The sequence below is a fragment of the Pogona vitticeps genome, chromosome 12 (genome assembly GCF_051106095.1).
Source record: "Pogona vitticeps strain Pit_001003342236 chromosome 12, PviZW2.1, whole genome shotgun sequence".
Lineage (NCBI taxonomy): Eukaryota > Metazoa > Chordata > Lepidosauria > Squamata > Agamidae > Pogona > Pogona vitticeps.
In genome coordinates this window covers 6,273,410-6,298,980 of record NC_135794.1, presented here as the reverse complement: position 1 = coordinate 6,298,980, position 25,571 = coordinate 6,273,410, and the positions used below count along the sequence as shown (strand labels likewise).

At 44.2% G+C, this 25,571-nt stretch overlaps 1 protein-coding gene across 1 annotated transcript in view; it reads left to right on the top strand.

Moving 5' to 3' along the window:
- DUOX2 (dual oxidase 2) overlaps positions 1 to 15,152 on the top strand; it is a 60,452-nt gene extending 45,300 nt beyond the window's left edge. The window contains exons 24-34 of the mRNA XM_072981730.2: positions 2,640 to 2,818; positions 4,307 to 4,537; positions 5,875 to 5,974; positions 7,143 to 7,192; positions 7,303 to 7,430; positions 8,279 to 8,432; positions 8,656 to 8,888; positions 9,562 to 9,720; positions 10,782 to 10,937; positions 11,411 to 11,539; positions 14,601 to 15,152. Of these exons, the coding sequence (XP_072837831.2) occupies positions 2,640 to 2,818; positions 4,307 to 4,537; positions 5,875 to 5,974; positions 7,143 to 7,192; positions 7,303 to 7,430; positions 8,279 to 8,432; positions 8,656 to 8,888; positions 9,562 to 9,720; positions 10,782 to 10,937; positions 11,411 to 11,539; positions 14,601 to 14,723 (1,642 nt within the window). The 3' untranslated portion in view covers positions 14,724 to 15,152. The remainder of the gene's footprint in view (positions 1 to 2,639; positions 2,819 to 4,306; positions 4,538 to 5,874; positions 5,975 to 7,142; positions 7,193 to 7,302; positions 7,431 to 8,278; positions 8,433 to 8,655; positions 8,889 to 9,561; positions 9,721 to 10,781; positions 10,938 to 11,410; positions 11,540 to 14,600) is intronic.
- Positions 15,153 to 25,571: the final 10,419 nt, after the last annotated feature.

Below are 25,571 nucleotides of genomic sequence, written 5' to 3'. Positions count from 1 at the left end.
CAGCAAAATGTTTTTGGGCAGAGTTTTGAATTTCTGGTAAAATTCCCTTTTGCTACGCAAGTAGGTGCAGAGGCCCACAGAGGTGAATAGCTGCAAGTTCCTTAAGAGTCCACCTCTTTTCTCAATAACTGATACTTACAGCCTCAATAACTCACTTTAAGGCATTTTGTAGGAGAAAGAATAAAAAATATTTCATGGCTTACAGTTGTGAACAGTTAATTTTGATTGACTGTGCATGTTGTAAAAAAAAACACCAGGCACAGTCAAAATTACTATAAAAACATTGACTGGTATTATATAACAGATACAAGTTTTAACCAAAAACCTAAGTATCTGTTAAATATCAGCGCAGCATGTATGTTGTTCCTAATATTGCAATTTTTTGTAGCTCTGATGGTGTGATTTCTGAGATCTGCAACTGTTTATAGGACTGTGTGAAATTTCTTGATGTTGTTCCCAAAGCGCCAATGACTACAGGGACCAATGAAGTGGGGGTTTTTCCCAGAGGCGAGATGTTTCAATTGCCAGGTCTCTGCACTTTGTTAGTTAAAGAATTAGTTTTTCCAATTATTGTTGTGGGTTTTTCGGGCTCTTTGGCCGTGTTCTGAAGGTCAAAGAGCCCAAAAAACCCCAACAAGCATTAGATCCCGGCCGTGAAAGCCTTCGCGAATACAGTTTTTCCAATTCTTTATTTTTGACTCTGGCATCCCCTGGATTTGTAATGTCAGTGATCCAGACCTTTCTTCATTCTCGTGTCTGGTGTGTTATGTTCAAGGTGTCTATCAGTTTGGATCTGGCAATCCCTCATGATGATGATGATGATGATGATTTTGCCAGGTTTTGGGTAGGCTTGTCTAGCAGTGCATTTGCATCTTCATTTACATGGGAAATGAAGACAAAAATAAAATTAAAAGACACCCCTGTATGCAGATAGTACGTGGATCTCTGCAGCACCCACTCAATTATGTTACATTACTGGAAGAAAGCAAACTGCAGTTTGAGATTTGTGTAGACAAATAACCCCGAGGTTTATTTGCATTTTTTGATATATCTTGGGTCTCTACCGGTGCCTTCAGAATCACAATAGTTCCTTATTACTGTTAAAGGCCTTCTGTCTATATATCTGCCCATGATTCAACATCATGATGAGAACTGCTTATCAGGGTGTGGCAGAATCATTTCCAATGAAAGATAGTCCTGGCGTCGTAGACACAGTTAAATTTTACATCGAACCACGACGTCTTTCCTTGTGACCATCTTGGAGGCCAAAGGCTCTGGAAAGGGTTGAAACGTGTTAAGTGTCTCCTTGGTAGCAATGCCTCAGTAGGGTTTTGCCAAAGCGGTTAGCCTTCTTGAGGCCTCGGTTTCTCCACCCAATTCTGTGGAAAGGAAGGGAGGAGACGGTCATTTTTCTTGCCTTTTCCATCGCCATCCCCACCTGGCGATGTCCACCTTCAACAGCAGGTTCAGGCAGTTATGAAGGGGCAGCCCAAGTTTATTTATTTAATCAGTAATTTTTTAAAAAAAGGTTGCTTATTTGATTTCTTGTGCCAGGGATAAGAAGAGATACTTACAGCCTCAATAACTCACTTTAAGGCATTTGTAGGAGGAGGAATAAAAAATATTTCACAGCTTACAATTTTGAACCTATCAACAGCAACCGACGTCCAATGGACTAAAGCGAGGGAAAGAGGACTCAACTGAGAGAGTGGGGGCTTTCTTTGAATTTCAAAAACTGGAGGAAACAAATGCTTAATGTTTTAGAGAGAGAGAGAGAGAATTACCCCAGACCAGAAAAAGTCTCTTCCAGTCAAACAAATTACAGGCAGCATGCGAGGTTGCAATAAAACAGTTTCCCATGATTCTAAACTGTGTGGGGAACTCCTGTGAATATCACAGGTTCCCTCATTACGGCTTGGGGAGGGTGATTTGCGTCGGGCGAGAACCATTTTTTTGCCCCTGTCTCTTTCCAAATGATCAACATGAAGCCAGTGTGGGCTTGCGGTTGCGACGCTTGGCTAGGCAAACCAAATCCCCACTTGCCCACGAATCTTGCCAAGAAGCCATGAGTCAACAACTGCCTTTATTTGACAGAATTGTTGTGAGGTGTAAAATGAGGTGGAGGGGTGGGAGGGCTACCTCCAGCACCTCAGAGGAAAAACAGAATTGAAATATGACACATAAATACTGTATTTTTCTGTGTATAAGACGCCCCCACTTTTCTAACCAAAATTAATAAATCTAAGTGGGGCTTAGCAAGTGAAGGGGAAAGCAGGGATCATAGCCCTGCAGGATCACTTTGATCCCTGCTTTCCCCTCCACTTGTTTTCGTTCTCTCCTCAGCTTACTTCCGTGTATAAGACGACCCTCAATTTTTAGTCTAAAGATTTTAGACAAAAGTATAGTCTTATACATGGAAAAATACAGTAAATAGAGTTGTCTCTTCCGATTGACCTGGCACCCTCCCGATGGGACAGGGCGAAAACGTCCACCCTCGTCAACTAGCATGGTGGTGTGTTTTGAGGGCCAAAAGGTGACCTGAAACGGCATTCAAATATTTTATTTTTAAACAAGAAAAACAGCTTTGTACTCTTGCTCATTCATACGCTCCCATGGACCATTTCCCCCCGTCTTTCCAGGCTTTCGTTTCCACCCGCCCACCTCTACACCGAGGCACGTCGGGAGAGGTACCAGAGGGGCCAAATTCACCAGAAGATCCAGCAGTTCAAGCGGTTCATTGAGAACTACCGCCGCCACATCATCTGCGTGATGATCTTCTCTGCCATCACAGCTGGAGTTTTTGCAGAGAGAGCATACTGTGAGTGAACTAGCCTATTTAAATGCCACCCGAGTGGGTTTTAGCGGGGCCTGAAACGCTGGCTCGCTCTGTTGGGGCCAAAAGGCCATACCTTCTCACAATGGGGATAGTTGGACCCTAGTCTCCAGGTGGGTTGACCAGTGGCCACTGCCTCCAGAGAGAATGCTATTTACGCCTCGTTCTGCAGCACAAACGAACAGTCTGACTCAAAGGACTGCCTCCTGCTGCAAGCGTATTCATTCTTAACCAGGGAAGTTTGCTGTTTTTGGCTACTGTGTTGTTGACTCAGAAATCTAGATTGATAGCTCTTAATCCCAGTTGTTGTGCAAAATGGAAACACTGAACTGGGCGCACGCACACACACACACACACACCAAAAAAAAACCCTCACACGCTCCACCCCTACTTGGTAAAGAAGAGAGGCTGTGAGGAAAACATTGCACTGAAAGCTATTTATTACGGAGTCACTTTGGGCCACTTAGAATTGTTTTATGGGGCCATGTTGTTTCTGAGGGAGTCAACACAGCTGGCCAGGCATGGAAGGCTGTTTACAATCTGAGCCGGCATAGGCCGGAGCGCCGTGTGCAATATATAATGATGGCCTTAGACAAAAGAAACCAAAAGAAAGATTAAAAAATAAAGAAGGCAAAGATGTTGTGGCATCTTAAAGACTAACTCCTATATTTGAACGGGAGCTTTCGCGGACAAGTCCACTTCCTCAGACTTGTGTGCTTACCCACAAAAGCTCAAGTTCAAATATAATCTTTAAGGTGCTGCAAAGTTTTTGCCTTCTTTATTTTTTTTAATCATTTTTTTGTTTTGGCCTCCTAGGCTGGCACAGACTAACACGGCTACCGCCTTTAACAATACAGTGGTGCCTCGCATTACGAGCACTCCGTTTTACGACGAAATCGCTTTACGTTGAAAGTTTTGCAATCGCAAAAGCAATCGCAAAATGATGTTTCCTATGGGGGAATTTCGCTTTGCGATGATCGGTTCCCTGCTTCGGGAACCGATTCTCGCAAAGCGATGATTTTCAGCCAGCTGATCGGTGGTTTCAAAATGGCCGCCGGGTAAAAAACATGGCTCCCCGCTCTTTTCTGGGACGGATTCCTCGCTGCACAGGCAGCGAAAATGGCCGTGCTATGGAGGATCTTCGCTGGATGGTGAGTTTCAAGCCCCTAGGAACACATTAATCGGGTTTTAATGCGTTTCTATGTGCTTTTCAATTTTGCATTACGACGTTTTCATTCTACAGCGATTTCGCTGGAACGAATAAACGTCATCATGCGAGGCACCACTGTACTCTTAGAACTGCAGAGCTGGAAGAGACCCTATGGATCATCAAGCCCCGTCTTTCTCAAGGAGGCACAGCGAGGAATCGAACTCCTAACCTCTGGATCGGCATCCAGAGACTTAGACTACTAAACTATACAGCCTGACCTTTGTGAGCATCTTCACAAGTAATGACTTCTGTTTTGTTCCTAGATTATGGATTTCCATCATCTTCCATGGGCATTGGAGAAACCACCTTTGTTGGCATCATTATATCTCGTGGGGCAGCAGCTAGCATCTCCTTCACGTATTCATTCATCCTCCTCACCATTTGTCGAAACTTCATTACGTTTCTGCGAGAAACGTTTCTCAACCACTACATCCCCTTCGATTCCGCTGTGGATTTTCATCGCTGGATCGCAACAGGAGCCCTGATCTTTTCAGGTAGACTATGGGGAACTCTGCTCACACTCTCGTCACCAAATGCATGCCCAGATTCATATCACTGGGGCTTATGGTCAAACTAGATGGCACGCTCAGCATGTTTTTAGAAGATGTGATCCGCCAAGTGGGAAAAGAAATCTGTTTGTCATGGTGTATTATTTTCTTCAACTGTATATGTGGCCTCTGGCATGCTTTCTTTGTGATTAGTCATTACAAGGTAAACACAGGCTTAATGTGCATATCAAATTGCAGAGGCATATATCTCTGAATAAATTCTGTAGTGGGAAAGAAAGTGAGTTAATTTATAGAAAATAATTCATTCTGTTTAATGTATAGTTTGATCCTAAGGAGAGCATAAGAAACACTCTTTTGGTGGTACCAAAGGTCATTCTAATCCAGTAAGGGGCAAATGGTGTGGCTTTCCAGTGTTGTGTTTTATCTGCAGCTCCCATTATACCTGACCATGCTTACTAGAACCGATAGGAGTTGTGGTCCCATCAATGTACAGTGACTAAATAGAATATTTTGAATGATGTACATGGGCCCAGTGCATTTCAGCGGCTTCCAAACTGGGCTGGCTGGATAGCTTAGTGGTTTAGGTATCTGGTTGAGAGTTTGATCCTCCACTGTGCCTTCAGGGAGAAGAGCCAGCCTGTGTAGCCTTGGGCCAGCTGCACAGTCCCCAGAAGAAGGGAAGGGCAAACCACTTGTGAGCATTCCCTATCTAGAAAACCATGAAAAGGGGTGACATTAGTCAGAATTGACTTGATGGGACAGGATGATGATTATAATCAACATGCCTTGTTTTGCCACTGTATTTGTGTTGGAAAGTGCTGATGTCATTCTTCCTTCTTGTTCGAGCAATTTATATTCCACCCTTCTAGACAAATGTTCTCAAGGAGGCCGGCCAGCCAACGGAAAGGTTCTGTGGTTGGGAGTTCAATTCTCCCTCAGGCCTCCTTGGCAGGGGCTGGACTTGATGAACCATAGGGTCCCTTCCAGCTCTTGCAGTTGCAAGATGATGATGATTATTATCCTAGCTCCTTTCTGGCACCATGTTTCCTATGCATTCTTAATTGTAAGTCATAATCATTAAAAGAGAACATTGCTTTTACCCGTATTTTTCGCTCCATAAGACGCACCTTTCCATAAGATGCACCAATTTTTTAGGAGAAGAAAACAGGAAAATATAACTTGTTTTCTTCGCTCCATAAGACGCACAGACTTTCCACCCCCCCCTATTTTGTGGGGGAAAAGTGCGTCTTATGGTGCGAAAAATACGGTAATTTCCCCCCCCCCCCATAAATATATTCTCTCACTGCCTTTGCTTCCGGCAGTTCTGCATACTTTGGGCCATGTCGTGAACGTCTACATCTTCTCCGTCACCCCACTCAGCATCCTGGCCTGCCTCTTCTCGCACGTCTTTGTGAATGACGGGTGAGTAGCGACGCCCTCTCCATCAGAAGGAAGAGCTCCAGAATTCAATGGAGAGAGTTGAGTTGGGTTGGGTTCCTCAAACACCTGAGTATGGGAGGAAGGACTAAGCAGTCACCTTAGACCAGGTGTGGTTTTTGAGCTGGCTTGAGCTTGCATGATGGCATGGTAAGCCCAGAGCTCCTTTTTTTTGTATTGGCACATCCAGCCCTTCTCTCCATGTTGGGTTGCTATAAGTTCAAGTGGAGTTATGGGAAACATAGGAAGCTACTCGTTCATCTAACTTGGTATTCTCAACTTTGACTGGCAGCAGGGACCCTCAAGGCCTTCAGCCAAGAGTTATAGAAACCCTAATAAGGTTTTCAAGGTAAATGAGATATTTAAGGAGTGGTTTTTCCAATTCCACACCATCAATGAGTTTCTATGACCAAGTGGGGATTTGAACCCTGGTCTCCAGAGTCCTATTCCTTTGCGCTGTCTACTACATCAACCTTGGGAATTGAACCTGGGACCTTCTGCATGCAAATCATGAGCTCTACTACTGGCCGACAACTCTTTCATGGTACGGCATCCAGTATTCTCCGGTATCCTCCCATTCAAGTGATAATGGTAATTCAGTGATCAGAAATTCCCTTACATTTCTATCAATCTTGCAGCCATACCCTTTGTGGTGTACTGGACAGAGTGACAGACTAGGGCTGACATCCTGGGTTCAAATCCTCACTTGACCCTAAAACCTCATGGGGGACCATGGAAGGGGTAAAACCACTTCTTCAGTATCTCACATACCATACGTCAGATGTGTCTTGGCAGCATCTACCATGCATAAACCCAACAGTGCATGTACATGCAACTTCTATAGCCGGTGACCTTTTGCTAGTCTCATCTTGAGAACGGACCCACTGAATGAATTGCTGAATGGTAGGTCATCCTTATTTCAATCCCATTGAATCAACGAGTCTTCTCTGGTTGGGATTACCAACTGAATGTTGATTTATGGATTGTTTGTGTTGGAAACATGCAACTTGAAATCCTGGTCACCAAAGCTGCTCATTTCTGCATGTAGTCAGTTGTGCATCTGCCTCAAATGAGAAGCTGTTTTAGCTTCATTCTGTCCGTCTCATACTTATCAAGACCTTTTGTCATGCCAGTGATTTCTTTTCTTTTCCAGGTCACAATTGCCTCCCAAATATTACTGGTGGTTTTTTGAGACTGTCCCAGGTAAGGAAACATGAAAGTTGAGAGTGCAGCAGGACCTCACCTGTGGGTCTTCTACTTGAAGATGTCCTCCACTCCCCTCTCTTTTCACCTCTCTTCGCCTTCTCTTGCAGGCATGACGGGCGTGCTGCTGTTGGTGGTCCTCGCCATCATGTACGTCTTCGCAACTCATCACTTCCGGCGAATTAGCTTCCAGGGGTTCTGGATCACTCACCATCTCTACGTGATTCTCTACATCTTGGTAACCCGACCTCTGAATTCTTCCTCTTTCCTGGTAGAATCACGATGATGTGAACAATACAGAATGCTTGAGGGTTTTTGAAGATGAGCACCTGCAGGGAGATACTGTATTGCAGACTGAACAAATGAGAAAACCTGCATTCGATGGGCGGGGGGGTGGGTGGGAATTGATATGAAGGAGTCCACTTTGTATAGTTAACTCATAATTTTTAAAAGCCAGTTAAAAACTTGGCTATTTAAGCAGGCCTTCCCTCCAGTCAGCTAAGTCTCTTTTTTTCTCTTCTTTTCTTATTCTATCCCATCTTGGTAATCCTTTCTTAAATTAATTGTCTTAATTAATATTGCAATTGTATTTTTATGATTATATATTTTTATATTGATTTATTTTATGTTGTAAGCCGCCCCGAGTAGACATGGTCTAGGGGGGCGGGGTATAAATTTAATAAATAAATAAATAAATAAAATAATTGCAACAGATGGTTTTAGGAAGTGGGTTATGAGTTTGGAATCCATTCCGCCAACATTCAGGTCCCAATTAAGAGTAGATTCATTCAATCGGTTGCTGAATGGTACATCAATGATGGCATGAATGCAACTAAGCCAATAGTCTACTCTAGGTGGAACTAACGATAGGATGCTGGCCATTGTGCTCAGATGATGATTGGAATGCAGAAAAGAAGGGTCAGTTTAATGGTGGGGCTCCATTTAGAACAGGCTGATATGTTGATGAAGACTTTCTAGTGAAAGATTTAACTCTTGGCTTAAGAACAAGTATAAAACAAGAGACTTTCTTCACCGCTCCGTGCTTGGTACACTAATGACTGAAGTACTGGGTAATGTGTCCTCCAGATCATCCTCCATGGCAGCTATGCTCTGATCCAGCAACCACGCTTCCACGTTTATTTCATCGCCCCAGCCCTGCTCTATGGAGCGGACAAGCTCATCAGCCTGAGCAGGAAGAAAGTGGAAATCGGGGTGCTGAAGGCCGAATGTCTCCCATCAGGTACAATATCTTGGGAGAGATATTCTGTGGGACGGTGGTTGTGGGAAATGTCAGGACGAGAACCTGCGCTTCAGAAATGTGCCGGCAAACCACTGGTGGTCAAATTATTCCCTCCTCAAAAATATCCGTGGCCTCTTAAAAAAACAGGTCGCTGTTTGAAATAAGTTGGCCAACGTGCGTGTTAAATTGCCAGCATTCAGAAAGTCCTTCTTTCTTGGTTCAGGTGTCACTAACCTCCAGTTCCAAAGGCCTCCAGATTTTGACTACAGATCTGGGCAATGGGTCCGGATTGCCTGCCTCTCTTTGGGGACCAACGAGTACCACCCCTTTACTCTCACCTCCGCCCCTCACGAAGACATGCTGAGCCTGCACATCCGAGCGGTTGGACCCTGGACGACCCGCCTGAGGGAGATCTACTCCCCGGAAAGCATAGCGCAAATTGGCAAATACCCAAAGGTAAGACTGCCTTGGTTTGCTCCGGCGTTATCTTTAATAGTAGTAGAAGAAAAGGAGACATAAATATGTTCGGTGGATTGATCGCTAAAGCACATGGAAGAAGACTTATACTTTCTGGTTCAAGCTGTTATATCTGCTTCTCAATACTCTTTTTTTTTTTTCAAAATATAAAAGTACAACTCCCGAACCTACAAAAAAGGGAGAAATGAGGAGGGGAGAATTTCATCTTTTCAGCTCATTCGTAATAAGAATTTCCCCCCAAAATTTGCAAAATTCTTCATACTCTTGACTTGAGAAGTTTTTTTAAAATCTCAATATGGCAGAAACCAAACCAGACAAGTGGGTTCCTCCCGGCAAATGGCTTTGTGTGTTTAATTCCTACAAGTTTGCGTTGGAATCCCTGTGCATTTCAGCCTGTTCGTATCGAATTAAAGTTGTCCGCAAGCCCCAGGCAGACGGGTGCAACATGGTCCTGTATGTGGTGGGAAGGACTGTACCACTTAAATTTGATCAGTGCAGCTAAGTGAGATTTCTTTGGATTCCTTTTTGCTCTTGAAAAACTTCCCAAATTCCCTGATCAGCTCTTCCTGATCAGGCTTTCCCATCTCTGCTTTGGGAGCAGTGAAGTCTCCTTTGTCTTCATATCACATGTACCTTTTTTTTTTTTTTGCAGCTTTACCTTGATGGACCATTTGGGGAGGGGCACCAGGAGTGGAACAAGTTTGAGGTCTCAGTGCTGGTGGGAGGAGGCATCGGGGTGACGCCGTTTGCCTCCATCCTCAAAGACCTCGTGTTCAAGTCTTCCGTCGGCTCCCGGATCCTGTGTAAAAAGGTGAGGCTGGACGGTAGATGGCCGGTCTTCTATACCTGAAGAATTATAAGGGAAAGCATAGCAGGAGGTGATGTTAGAGGGAGGGAGGAGGCCTAGGAGTAACAAGCATTGCTAATTCTTTTTGCTGATTTCATAAAATATCTCTGAAAGAACAGGGAGGCGGCTGGGTTTTCACCATCCGGTGCTAATGGACAGTGATGTCTAGCTTTAAGGTTCTACTAGTATACTTCTTGGAGTTATTAGTGGAGGATGCACAGAACCTGGAAGTAATTTGTTAAAAAAATTGTTCATTGCCCCGATTCATCAAATTTGTCAAAAAAAGGAGTTAACCTTTGTTATTTCAGTCATTAAAACAGCAGCTCTGCGAATATTTCTCATGGCGTCCATTCATTATGAGCATTTCTCTTTTTTAAAGTTTTTCTTAATTTTATTTTTAAAATATATATATTTCCATTAGGATCATTTCTACGCAATATTTTGAAGCTTAACAGTTTCTGGTTCTCTGTCTCTCTCCAAAAGCGCTCTTCTTGTTATTTCTGGGAGAAACACTATAGCTCTGTTGGAGAACATGGGCTTTACTTGTTGGGGGGGGGGAATGATTTTAATAAGAGAGATAAAATAGCAGGTGAAGAGAAATAAATTTGCCTGAAGCTATACCCAGCTTCCATCATCCCTTAATGTTGGCCATGTTATATATCACTTTATTTATCCCAAGCTATTACCAGAAGCACCCGTGGGCTTTTCTGAATCATGGGATGCTCAATATTCCCAAATTTAGGATCAGGCCAAAGTGTTTTTGCTGCCTGAGGCAAAGAACAGGAGGGGGGGCTTCCTCCCATGCTGTTTCACAGGCCAACTGGACTGGGAGGTAACTCCACCTTCAGTGTTAATCGGGGGCACTGTTCTCTGCCAATGCCCCAGAGGACAAGACGCCTCAGGACCAAGGGAGGTCCCTGAAATATCTTGAGAACTTGACCCTGGCCAAGGTGGTGGCGAAGCTGGCAGGAGTAGGTGCCCCACCAAGGGCTTCTGGCAGTGACCCATGTCTCCGTTGTTCCCAGATCTATTTCATCTGGGTGACCCGGACGCAGCGCCAGTTTGAGTGGTTGGCTGACATCATCCGCGAGGTGGAAGAGAACGACAGCCGTGATCTGGTCTCGGTGCACATCTATATCACCCAGCTGGCTGAGAAGTTTGACCTGCGTACCACTATGCTGGTAAGTCCCAAACTCATAATATTCAATGATGCAGGAAATAAAAAACCCTGGTGCAGCTTTAAGTTGAAACAACATTACTTCTCTTGCAATCTGTCGAAAAAGTTAGGTCAGACTTTTCAAGCTCTTGTCATGGAAAAAAGTTCCGAGAAACAGTCAAAAGTAGCTCACGTTTGAAAGGTCTGAAGAAGTAGCTCACTATGGCGTCCTCCTGACCTAGAAGATATTCCAAGTTTCTCCACCATTGTTCCCCTTGAAAATAGATTGCCAGTCTTCTTTACCCAAATAACTATAAGTAGGAAGGGATGTCAGAGGAAGGAAGGAGGCCCAGGAGTAACAAGCTGTCTATAGATCTAGAAAGGACACACCCAGCTATTTGTCTGCCTATCCCACACACTTCCACTCCCCTGCAGATAACTTGGGCTCTGTTCCAACATTGCTAATGGTTCCTGCTGACTTCTGACTTCTCTTTCCAGTACATCTGCGAGCGGCATTTCCAGAAAGTCCTCAACAAGAGCCTGTTCACAGGCCTGCGCTCCATCACTCACTTTGGGCGGCCGCCATTCTTCCCCTTCTTCTGCTCATTGCAAGAGGTCCATCCTGAGGTCAGTGCAACTGACAGATATAGGGTGATGTTTGTGGACTGAGTTGTGTATGATGCTTTACTGGAGGAAAAGGAATCTCATGCATGCTGGGTGGGCTTTCTAAGAGAACCTAAGAAGCTGACTTATCCCATTATAACTATTGGTCCACATTGCCCTGCGTTTTATACATTAACAATTCTTCCAGATCTTCCTCTGGTTGGTTGGTTGGTTGGTTGGTTGGTTGGTTGGTTGGTTGGTTGGTTGGTTGGTTGGTTGGCTTGTTTTGTATGAAATATTTTCAAAAGCAGAACTTGTAGCACTTTCAAATTTGGGCTGAGGAATGTCCAGGTAACCAGGATAGCTACCTAATACAGTAGAGCAGTGGTTCCCAAACTCTGATCCCCAGATGTTGGACTTACAACTCCCAGAAATCATGACCAGCACAGCGAGGCTTCTGTGAATTTTAGTCCAAGAACATCTGGTCACCCAAGGTGTTGAAGTAAGAGGCAACTGGCAATTCCAGACAGAGAGCATCTAAACTGTAAAGTTATTGCAGTTCGACTCTGCTTGAACCACCATGGCTCCATCCTATAATATTCTGGGACGGGTTGCTTAGTGAGGATCTTGGAATTTTCTGCCGGAGAGCTCTAGCACGCTTTCCCAAATGAAAGCAGGGTATATTGCCAAACTGTAATTCCGAAGACTCCATAAGATGGAGACTCCATGAGTGATAGAGCAATATCAAACTGCTATTAGTGGATCGTGTGAATGTGCTCACCTTCTCTTTATGCAGTGCAGGAGCGAAGGAATGCCACACAGCCCTTTGCCCCCAGCAGCAAACATAACTTGCCCTGGCATCTGACAAGACTGGCCAGCCCCAGTTAGTGGGAGGCTGTTCTAGAAAGAGTAGGTAGCAAAACATGATATATATTTTTTGAGCTGGATTTTCCAAACACATCCAAGATGTGTTTGGAAACACAGACGGAGCACTTGAAGACATCACGAGCTAAATTTCTTCCTCCTTGGCGAGCTCCATATTGTATTGACATACCATGTAAAAAATTAACAGCTAGAAATTTCCCACTGAATTACACTACAGTAATTTACGGGAAACGCAGCCATGGGAATCCAGCGGCGTTTGGATGTCAAGACAGCAAATATTGCACGCCCTTCCTTTATTTGCTGAGATCCCTGATTTGCATAGAAAGGTCGCAATCATAATCCCATCTAGCTGGGTATCCGTCCCATTAAATTCACTGGGCCATAATTTTATGTACACCTGTACTGAGCTATACCACCATTGTGTTTACAGCAGGGAAGGGAGCGACACCCAATATACATCTTCTGTACCTGTAAGAACAGCCTACCAACCAGACAGATGCTTTTTCTAGCATGAAGGGGGGGGGGGAAAGAGAAACATTTTAACTGCTTAATTTCCTACGTGCTCGGTTGCGTTGACATGCACTTAAGCAGACTTGGAGTGGTGGCTAAAATCGGTGGCTAAAATTCTGTTGTTTAGCATAGTAAGTCGCATTCAAGTTGGCCTCATTAAATCAGTGAGGACCTGGTGAGTCAGCTCCTCCATGAGTTCCATTGAATCAAACTGGTCTCCTCTAGTGTGACTCATTCTGTTCAACAACAGGCGTTCAGCCTGTATTTAGAAGGTGAGAGTGTATGGCTTAGATGTTACAGTGGTACCTCGCAAGACGATTACCCCGCAAAACGGTTTTTCCTATGGGGGATTTCGCTGGACAATGATTTGGTCCGTGCTTCGCAGACCGTTTTTTCGCAAGACGACGATTTTTACAGCTGATCGGTAGCTTCGCAAAATGGCTTCCCTATGGGCGATCTTCGCAAAACAGGTGTTTTCGGGACCGATGCTTCGCAAGACAGCGATTTAAACAGTTGATTGATACTTCACAAAGTGGCTTCCCTATGGGCGATTTTCGCTGGACGACGACTATTTTCCCCATTGGAATGCACTAAAGTGGTCTTTTAGACCAGATGGGCGGGGTATAAATCAAATAAATAAACAAACAAACAAACGGGTTTCAATGCATTCCAATGGGGAAATGCTTTTCGCTGGATGATGTTTTCACAAGACAGCGATTTCAATGGAACAGATTAACATCGTCTAGCGAGGCACCACTATATCTCTAGAGAATGAACTGCAGAGTTGAAAGGAACCCTACAGATCAAGTCCAGCCCCTCTCAGGGAAGCACAGTGGGGAATTGAACTGCCAACCGCTGGCCCTGCAGCCAGATCCCTAAACCACAGAGTTCGGGGTGGTAGAATGAACAGTACCACCCCTTGCATTTTTGATTGCTTCTGTCCATTAAAAAAAAGCATCGAATTCCACAGATGCAGAAATCTAGCATTGCAAGGAGTGGGCTGGGTCAGATTCTCCATCTCTAATCTGCAAGCTTTTACACAGCATGAAAATTTGGTTGCTTTTGCTCAACCGTCAGGCCCACGCTCTTGCACGGCGGAGATCTCAGTTGATATCTCCGATTAAAACAGGATATCGCCAGGGGTGGGACAACATGGGGGGGGGCTTTGCTTTAGGGCACCAAAATGCAGAGGGTGCTGAAATCCAGAAATGAAGCTGCTGGTGAGTGTCAGAAATATGAACAGCAACAGCTCCTGGCCCGATTTGTTTGCCCTTTAAAAATATTAATGGGAGGGGGGACATCACATTCTCTTCCTGCTTCTTTGAGATGGAGGGGGTTTTGACTCATGGTTCAGGGCAGAGTAGCAGGAGATGATGCCCTTTGCCCTGGGTGGTGAGTTGCAGCTCTGGACCAAAGATCTGGCTATTCAGTGAAGATGGGGTAAATATTGTGTGATTTCATATAACTGACTTTCCCTTTATACTATTTATTTTTAACATAGAGGAGCATTCAAAAATGGCAACCCATCTAAAGGAGAACTGCTCACCACTTCCGCTATATATTTAGAGCAAGGTTTTGTCTAACTGTGTTTCTAGGCATAACATGGAACAGAGAGTTTGACCAGGGGACAGGGTGTGTTTGTTTTTTCATTCTGTTGTGTTTAAAAGTCCTTCTGGCATCCTGCTTTCAGGTGAAGAAGATCGGTGTCTTCAGCTGTGGTCCGCCTGGCATGACTAAGAACGTGGAGAAAGCATGCCAGAAGATCAACAAGCACGACCAAACCTATTTTGTGCACCACTATGAGAACTTTTAGCTCTTTAGTGGACCCTGCGTGGACTTCCGTGGTGGGGAGTCAGAGGCGAGAGCCCTCAGGACTCTTCACTTGCCCATAAAGAAGCCTCAGAGGCCCCTTGGCGACCCCTGCACTAAGGGCGAAAGAACTTTGCTTCAGCATTTAGGCCCTTCCTGGAGTCAAACCTGCACAATCCTCAAACAGTCTGGTCCATCGGTGGGAGGAAAAAAGACAAAGAAAAGAGAAGAGGGATGTTCCATCTTGAACAATACAGGACCTGTGTAAACCACTTCCAGTTTGTTTTAAGGATCCAAGAATCCCTTACAAAGTTTTGCAAACAAATCCGCCGCCTGCCATTTGGGAACTTCTGGCCCCCATCCTATAAATTCTGTTTCTAAGTTGAAAGCATTTGCATCACATGACTCAGTTTGATTAAACTTGATCTAACTTGGGTTTGTTTTTTACTTTACTTGTGGGTGATGTAGGGGGTGGTTGGGATTAATATTTGATATCTTTAAGTGTTTTGTGTAAACCTCCCAAAGCAGTGGATGGATGGATGGATGGATGGATGGGTGGGTGGGTGGGTGGGTGGATGGATGGATGGATGGATGGATATTACTGTTCAAACCCTCCTACACAATACTATGCTAGACTGACCTTATTGATGTCTTTAATATTATATAAGGCTTTAGGAAAAAGCTGGACAGGTTCACAGAGGAGAGCGGGTAGCTACAAAAATTAAATCATTATTCACCAGTTTCAATATTAGCCACATTGGAAAGGAATGATCACATCATCATGACCTATGCCCATTGCAGTGGAAGGGAATCAGAGCTGTTCGACTCCACTCCATCTGAATGGAATGAATGAGTCAGAAAGATTCTGTGCAACTGCAGCATTTATCTGTCAGCAATTACAAATTAACAAACTTCAAATACAGTTTCCTAGTTTTATTGTTGCTCTGATAGCGCATCAGATCATTTACAGTAACAGAGAAGGAAATGGGTAGTTCTGCAGAAAACAGAGTTCAAGGGCTATCACTGCAGGGCTTTGCAGCTACCTGGTACCAGGGATGGGATTGGGGGAGTGTTTCAAATGATAACATTCCAAAACTGGCATGCACACCCACACCCATTGTAGGCATCTTCTGTGGCTTCTTGGAAGGCAGCCCCTTAAATCTACAAGAATCAGGAATCTGGAAGAGGTTTCTTCCGTTTGGGTAATTTTGCCAGTCTTGACTTTTCTTGTCCGCTTCCATTCCCTCATCCTCACTAACTTTTCTTGCCTGCATCCTTCTACCTCCTCCTATCTGTCGTTCCCTTGCCACTCACCTCTTTATCCAGTTAGGGCTTAACTGTCTCTAGTACCAGAAACTAGAACAGGGGAAGAACGGGAAGAACCCCTAAGAGTTAGGTTCTGACAAGCTTACTAAAAGACATGGTACCCATAAAGGCTGGCTGTGGAATTTTGGAAGCTGTAGACCAAAAATGGAGTGATATTTTCATTTTATTATCATCATTATGTGTTTGTATGTGATTACCGTAGTTGTTTCTTTTGTTATACTATTTCATATTGTCTTTTATATATATATAAAAACCACCCAAATAGTGCCCAGCACTAAGCGGGGAGTATAAATGTCTATGAAATAAATAAATGATAAATGATAAATCAATAAAAGCAAAGCATTTCTGCCTCACACATATATTTCAGTAGGAAAACTTGCTTTCACATTTAGAATTGTACCTTTGCATCAGATCGTTGGGTGCTGTTTCATCACACTACATTTGGGCTCTCTTATAGTCCTGGTATCCAGTAATGGACTTCCAAAGCTTTGAAACACCACTGCGCGTCTTGGCTAGTGAGTCTCAAAAATCTCCTAGCCAGTGTGGGAATTTCCGTAAGCCATCCTTATTCTCTACAAGAAAAAATATAACAAGGACAATGATGGTCTCGATGATCATGATCATAACCATCATGAAGATTAGGATGTCAAGCTTAAATATCAAGGCCAATCTACAGCCTAGGCCTGCTCAAGGAACAGAGACCGGGCATGCAGAGAGAGCTGTGGTGACGTGTGCTGGTCATTCCTCTCTATTGTAAAATGGGGTCATGTGTTCTGGGAAGCCTCCTCTGTGGTGCCTAAGCTTCCATGATGCCCTCAAGGGAAAGGGTGATGGTTCCCTTTCATCATGGAAGGAAGACTCAAATACCACGATCCAGTTAGCGAAGGAAGGAAGGAAGGAAGGAAGGAAGGAAGGAAGGAAGGAAGGAAGGAAGGAAGGAAGGAAGGAAGGAAGGAAGGAAGGAAGGAAGGAAGGAAGGAAGGAAGGAAGGAAGGAAAAGAGAGTGGAGGAAGTAAGAGTCAGGAAAATAGAGGACTCCCTGACCCCTCTCTCAAACCACCTGTCTTTTTGGTTCAAATTGAACACATCTTGGTCATCAGATGAGTGCCCTTTGTCCTTCAAATGAAGGAACACTGCTGATTGTGATCCTGAGCCATTACCCCTACTCAGCTGGACCATTCTTCTGTTTAGTGGCTGTTTGGTTTCTTCAATGTGAAGCTCTGCACACTGAACCACATATACAGGGCTTGAAAAATGCACTCATCCACTCATCTGTGATGAGTGGAAAATGCTGCTTGACGAGTCACAGCTCCCTCCCTGCCTGCCTCCTTCCCCTCCGCCTGTCTCTCTCTAATCCTGCAATCCTCCCCTCCCCCCTCCCATTGCAAAAGGAAAACTGCCCTTTTCTTGGAGAAGAGAGTTTGATTGGCACATAGAGACAGAGCTCTGCAAGGGAACTTAGAGTAGTCCCATGCTGGATAATATGGAGATTCCCTGCTCCCAATTTCAACCAAACGAGGACACATCCTGGGGTGGGAGGGAACCGTGGCTCCTTAAGAGACTAGGCACTTTTGCTTTCAGTGTTTTTTGGTTTGTTTGTTTGTTTTTGCTGAAAACATTCAAAAGAAAGACATTCAAAATACAAGCTTCATGACCCCACAAGCAGGCAGGTAATAAAGCAACTGCTACAGATGGCATATTAACATCTATGTCAGTATTTGATACTTTCACATGGCCAGAAATGTCCTTGGAAAGTTTTGATAAAAAGGAAGTAACCCTACTTGTATCTCATTATAAAGACCTTTTGCAACACAAGGGCAAAGAAGACATAATTCAGAAAGCCCTGGATGAATGGTATGAATTCAAAATACCTGTATGTGCAAAAGGTCTGTCATCAGTGGATTTACTGGGAAAGGCAATGAACCACCACGAGGGTAGCTTTCCTGTTCTTCTGAAGCTCCTTAAAATTGCCTCTCTTCTGCCAGTTTCTACAGTGAGCTGTGAAAGGGGTTTCAGCCAGATGAATCTGATCAAAAATTAATTCAGATCGTGTTTAGAGACTGAAAGCTTAGATGACCTTATGATGGTGAATCTAAATGGACCTCCAACTACCATAGTTTAACCCTACTAAAGCCATCGATAAATGGTACTTCCAAGCTAAAACTACCAAGGTGGACACAAGTGCAACACCTCTGACAGCAGTGCATTTTCTGCTAAGAAGACATAGGCGAATACCATGTACGTAATACAATTTATTTTGGGTTTGTACACATTGTTACGTAAAAATAAAAGTGAACAAGTGCCTAGTTTAAATTTCTTAACCTAAATTGCAAGGCTATAGTCCAGTCATGCTGACTGGTGAAACATTTGACATTCTAAAATTTTTCATTCATGAGACATTCTAAAAATTTTCAAGCCCTGCGCATATACTATATTGTTCCTGTTGTGTTCTGGTGTCCGTTCTTCTGGGTGGATTAGTCTCTGCCTTAGTGTGTTCGGGGATTAGAAGTGCAATGCATATGTGGTGTTTACCAAAAAAAATCCTTTTGAGCTTTTCAGACACACCCGCCCTGTAAGGAATGACCAGGTTATTCTGTCGGCTTTGGGTCTCAGGCTGTTCCGTGGTCCTCCTGGGTCAGGACATGGCCTCGTTAAAGGCCCATTTTGGATCTCCACAAGCCTTACGGGGTGTCTTCAGACACCTGTCTTCCTCCTTCTTGGCGACTGTGGAGGTGGGGATGTTTCTTGCTCTGCGGGTTAGCATCCCGATGACCCCTAGGTTGCGTTGGCATGGGTGATGAGAGTATTGCAACACAAACTAGGGGTCATCAGGATGCTAAACCACAGAGCAAGAAACATCCCAACCTCCACAGAAGCCAAGAAGAAGGAAGGCCGTCATGAGACACTACCTCTGTTCTCAACACTCCCAAACATTTGACTTATCTTCCCTGGCTGGTTTCTTCCTTGGTGTCGCTGCTGTCTGCCATGGCTACTTTCCAAAAGCCGCTGCTACGCCTGCCGACGCACAATAGGTTTTCATCAGCCTGCACCAGATTTTGGACAGTGGCCACGTTTGTGGTTCCCCAGCAAGGAAGGGTAATTGTTGTTGTCTAGCCAGCAGGCAGATGGGTTTGTTCAGAGTGTTTAGCTACCCCTTCCACAGATCTGTGCAGAGCTACACAGAGATCAACAAACTAATCCACTGAAGTCTTGCAAGATTAAGAAAAGTTGAAAAGCTGAGGAGAGAATTCTGGGTATTTTCACACCTGGAATTTAATTCTGTCCAACTTGGTTTGTTCTGCTCCAGTTAGCTTGCCACGCCAATAGTCAAGTGGGCCTTTACATACCTTTCACTGTGGTTCCTTTCAGCTTAATAATAACTTTTGTGGGCCTCCAATTCAATCCTGATTTATGACAACACTTGTCATAGTTTTCCAGATAAAGAATATTCAGAAATTGTTTACCATTTCCTTCTTCTGGGGTTATCTCGGGACTGTGCGGCTGGCCCAAAGCCACCCAGGCTGGCTCTACTTGCAGGAAGCACCATGCGGGAATCAGGGAAGAGGAAGTATATGTGCATTATTTTCTGATATTTTGAAAGTTTCATAGACTCGTGAAATGGATTGTTGCTTTTTGTTATATAATAACATGGACTGCAAGGAGAACAAACCTATCCATTCTAAAGGAAATCAACCCTGAGTGCTCACTGGAAGGACAGATCCTGCAGCTGAGGCTCCAATACTTTGGGAGTAGAGAAGATTCCCTGGAAAAGACCCTGATGTTGGGAAAGAGTGAAGGTAAGAGGAGAAGGGGACGACCGAGGATGAGATGGCTGGACAGTGTCTGTGAAGCAACCAACATGAATTTGACCCAACTCCGGGAGGCAGTGGAAGACAGGAGGGCCTGGCGTGCTCCGGTCCATGGTGGTCACGAAGAGTCAGACACGACTTAACGACTAAACAACAGCAAATATAGTAACAACAATGTGCCATCAAGTTAATTCTGACTTATGACAAGCCTTTGCTGAGTTTGCCAGGTAGAGAGTACTCCAGGTAGAGGTTTACCATCTTCCCTTCTTCTGGGGGGGCATCCTTGGGACTGTGCAACTGGCCCAAAGCCACCCGGGCTGGCTCTACTTGCAGGAGGCACCAAGGGGAATCGAACTCCCAACCAGATAATGAATCCCCTTAGCTATCCAGCCAGCTTAGCTCAGGGCAATCCATTGACCAAGGGGCTAAGAGGGACCCCCAAATGGTGCTCCTCACCTACCATTTCAAGGTGCCCAATACAAAGAAGCGCACCTGGTTTGGATGGGTCTTCCTGAAGTAGGACTCAATCTGTACGCAATCCATACCACTGATGCAACAGCATGGATGAGTGTAAGCCAATATCAGAAGCAGAGGGGAGAAATCCCCCTGCTTTTCTTGGTCAACCTTTGGATTTTGGCTTCAAAACTGAGGGACCGGGAAGCTCTGACTGGTCAACCTCATCAGCCAAGTTCTTTTGCATCCGAGGCACTCCATCCCCGTCTTCAGCAGTATGCATGCAATGACCAGAATGTGTTTGTCTATTTATTTATATGTCACCTTTCTCCCCATAGGGTGCAATCTTTAAAAGGTTTTTCAGAGTATATGAGACATTTAAGGGGTGGTTTTACCACTTCCACACCCCCAGGGAGCTTCCATGGTTGAGCAGGGATTCGAACCCAGGTCTGCCTGAGTCTTGGCCCTCCACTCTATCCACTACTACACCACATTGAGTATCTGATTTACATGTACATAAGTGAAGTTGAGTTACTCGCTCTGGCAAATTGCTGCTAACTAATGAGGTGCCAGGCACCTCATTAGACAGAAGGCTGTTGCATAAAGGTGTGTACATCTCATAGGGACACCTGTGCTCATTCATTAGCAGCAATTCATCACAGTGAATTACACAGTGTAAATTATGCCTGCGTAAATCACCAGCAGGATTCTGAACAGTAAGTATAGAAATCACACATGACATAACAGTCTGTTGCCTTTGCATGACCCTTAAAATCTGCAAGCCTGAGGCCTCTGTCATATTTTGCCTCAGGGCACAGCCAAAGATGACAAAGTTACTTTTTTTTTTTTTTTTTAAGACTACAGCTTCCAGATGCTCAGAGCTGATATGGCCCCTGGCCATACTGTCTATGTGATTCTGGGAGCTGTTTCCAGAAAAGTAACTTTCCCCATCTTTATGTAGGAACAGTAAATGATCGAAGACATTAAACATTTGCTTAGGGGACAACAGCTCTCCTAATCTGGGACTTAATTAATTAATTTGTATCCTTTCTAGGCTGGCCTTTCTCTCAGTGAGGGGACCCAAGCCAGTTCACACTATTAAGAACAAAAAGCACAGCAAATTGCAGATAAAAAGTAATTCAATGATGTCGATCATTAAAAATCCATTCAGTAGCTAAAAACATTTAAAACGTTAAAAATAAACTTAGTGACTTTGCCACAGTTAATAAAAGCTGACCAGGAAGCGAATCTCCAGATGTCAGCGGAAGGATAAAAGGGAGGGGGCAACTACAGAGAAGACCCTCTCTGGTGTCCTCAAGCAGTTAATAAGAGGAAAAAAAATGTTTTCTTGACCCTGGGAAGTAACATGACCTTATCTATTGGATCAAGGCAGCATCTTTGTAGCTACAGTCATGACTAAGTGAGATGTTCAGGCGGTTAAGGTGGTCAGAATCATCTTTCAGGAATCTGAGATTCCTAAATATCTTCACATCAGAGAAAGCAGAATATTGTGGGAAGAGACAAAGGAACATTCTAACGTTCCCTTTAAAATGTTAGAAAATGTGCTATCTGCAAAAACCTGAATCAGGGGACGTCTTCTTCATTATATTAATAGATCTGCAATGACCAATAATAAGGAAGTATTAGACGATTTGCATAAAGTGAATCATTCATAGTCACTAGTTGCACCTGTGTTTCTGGCATCAGTTAAGGAATCCATCGTATTCGCTAAGATTTAAAAAAATGCTTATCATTAAGCCCCGATGTCATGAGTGATAAATGAAGTAAGCAAATAAGATAAGCCTTCCCTTTTACCTCTCAGGAAATGTGAAGCGATCAACCTGGCAAGCCAGGAAATCAATACTATGAAAATAAAGCTGCTGTCAGCGATGAGGATGTTCAAAGCAAAAATGCAACTGATCAAATAACTCGCAAGAGTTATGAATTTTTTTTTTCAGCACATAACATTATTTCCACCAATCTGGACAATTCCTGTCTTTACATTCCTTTCAGCCAAAATAAAATCCCTTTCATCACAGGTGATAAAGCTTAGAATGTTGTTTTTTTAAAATATATATATATATATTTGGGTTACTCATTACTTTTTGCCAGGAAGATTACAGGAAAACTATTTTCGGCATTTATATTATTAAAATATTGTAGCGATATTGCAAATTAAAAAATTAAAATACGTTCAGGGAAATGTTCTCTGGCTCCCCATAGTGGTCGATCGTGATACTGCACCTTGAAAATACTTTTTGAAATCAAGGATCAAATGCCCTTCGCTTATAAGAATCTATGCTGGGGTTCAAACTAGCTAGAGTGACCAGGAATAACCCCCTACCATCCTAAACTCTATTCAGCTCTTCAAAATCAGGTAAAATATTCCTGTGACGTAATAAGCACTATAGTCCAACCCACCCCTCCATCACCAGGTTTCTTATGCTCTCCTATCCATGGAGAATGATGAGTTTGAAAACAGAGAGTGTCCACTATTCGTGGCCATTCTGAGCCCTGACACATGAGGAGAGACACCACTGCTAGTTCACTGATCTTCAGACCTGTTGCTCCCAACATGTGGAAGTGTGACGGAAGTGGTGACAAAGAGGGGCACTCTTTCCTGTACTTTAGAGTTTTGCTCAGTTTTGAATTCCTGAATAGTACTGGGGAGCAATGTGGGAGCTTGCATCATTAAAGTGGCTCAACGTATGTCAATCCCTCTATCTAGAGCTGGGGAGAAATTGGTTGGTATTGTCTTTTAATGAAGACTTCCAAGATTTTGCAATTTTGAAACAAGGCACAAATCAAAACTTGGTGATGCTCTGAAATGTGGATTTTCGCAAAATTCATCACCATGCTCACCAATCAAAAACAAAAGCGTGTGAAGACAGCTGGTTTGTGGGAAAGCGCGCACACGAATGTGTTTATGGGGGAAAGCAGTGTTCAAAAACGTATTTTCTCAGGCTAGCACAAACGGTACCTGTTGGGCAAAATCGTTTTATCAATTGTTCACCAATATGACAAAATCTGGCAAAGTGAGCAAATGGCAGCGCAGACTATAAAATTCAGAGGAATGGGATGTTTAGATTGGAAAATGTCTCAAAGTTCAGGGCACACAGAATTCAGGATTTGAACAACAAAGAATCCGAAATGGTACAGATCCATTGTTCTCTACCTTTGGGTATTTACTCCTGGCAGCACTGTGCTTTCATGAGTCAATGCTATTGTCGTGTTCAACAATACTAATAAAATATTTGCAGGCCATAAAGATGAAGCAGCCATAAAAAAAAACGAAACAGAAATCCTAGCTATGGAGGGAGATTCTGCGGAGTGGGGCAAGAGGCGGGTTGAGATTTTACCCGCCTTATGCAATCCTTCGAAGCATGGAATTTCCCTGCTCCCTTCTTAAAGCTCTCTTCCGCCTTGTCAAGAAACCCTGTGAGGAAAGTAAACAGGGAAGCTGAGGTTTTACAAGAATCCACCGTTGTCCGACATTAAAACAAGACCGAGGCTCACATACATTGGGCGGACTCCTTTTGAACCTTCACACGGTGACTATTTGACCCCCTAATTTGTGACTCAAATGTTCCTGGTGAGCCCTCAGGAAGAAAAACACTCTGGCTGGGGAAAGTCTGTACAGTATTTCGTTCCTGATGAGGCAGAACGTCACCTCCAGTACCTGTTTATTGTGCCAAAGGTTCGGTCCAGGGGGGGTCTGAAGGTTCAGCAAGCACTTAACTGCCGGCGAAGTGATTGCATCTTGCAGTCACAAATATTAACTTTAAAGCAAAGGGACAGGGGCCAACTTGAAGATCCCAGACCTTGTTTCCACACCTCCAAAAACAAAATCAAAACTACTCCTGTTTTTTAAAAAAAAGATGAAGGGTTTTCATGGAGGGAGGGGAATCCTACGCCCGGTTGCGCCCAAAATTTATTTTATTTTTCTAAATTGAGGTGAGGGGCTCCAGGGGTGCCCATGAACCCCCTCAAAATACGGCACAATAGACCCCCAACACCAGTCTGAGGGCACGAGGGGATTTAGAGGCATGGATTGAGGGATTGTCGGGAAGGCGGGGGTGCATGTGGCCAACGCCTGGCTTAGCAAGGAGGGCTTGCCACTTAACAAATTTGCCTTCCACAGAAGGCTGAGCCTCATGACCAGGGAATGAGGAAACCCGGTTCTCACGACATGCTCAGCCGGAAAGATATTTGGCTCCCTTAGGCGAAGGGCAAGATGGCGCTGGGCTCCATTCCACACCACAGGACCCAACCAGACCAGTCGCTGATTTTAACCTCGACACGGCCAGGAGGGTGGGGGCCACCGCTCCCCATCTTAAGGGCAGCAAGGGGGGATGTGTGGAAGCCACAGGGTGTTGAACACATGGCTGTGCTCTCCAGACAAGGGAATCTTCCCTTCAGTGTCTGCAGCCCAAATCGGTTCTTCCACTAGCCCCAATAACAGAATCACTCCTATCCCCACCTTTCGTAGACCTATAAGCATACCTTGGAAATGCATTAAGGCTATCCTCTGCTGTTAGAAACGTGGCAAGGTTATACACATATAAATATCATAGAATCATGAAGTTGGAAGGAGCCTATAAGGCCATTATGTCCGACACCCAGCTCAGTGCAGGAATCCAAGTCAAAGGAGATCTGCCAGGTGGTTGTCTAAATTTCTCTCGAATACCTCCAGTATTGGAGCACGCACAACCTCTGGAGGTCACTGGTTCCATTGCTGTACTCTTCTAACAGTTAGGAAGTTTTTCCTGATAGTCAACGGAAATCTGGCTTCCTGTAACTTGAGCTCATTGTTACGTGTTGTGCATTCAGGGATGATCAAGAATAGTATCATGTCCTTCTCTGTATGACAGACTTTCAAGTATTTGAAGAGTGCTATCGTTTCTCCCCTCAGTCTTATTTTCCCGAGGCTGAACATGCCCAGTTCTTTCTGCCTTTCCTCCTAGAGATTGGTTTCCAGCCCCCTGATCATCCTTGTTGCCCTCCTCTAAACTTGCTCCAGTTTGTCAGCATCCTTCTTGAAATGTGGTTCCAGAACTGGACACAATACTCAAGAAGAAGCCTAACCAATGCCAAATAAAGGGGAACTAGCACCTTGCAGGATCACGAAAAGGCAGGATGTCATGAAACTTCCCTTCTAGATCTTATTGATCGGCATAGATAAACCATGTGTGTTGACTGCCATTGAGAATCATCCAAGCCACAGTGACCCTAGTAAAGTTTTCAAGGTACGCAAGATATTTAGG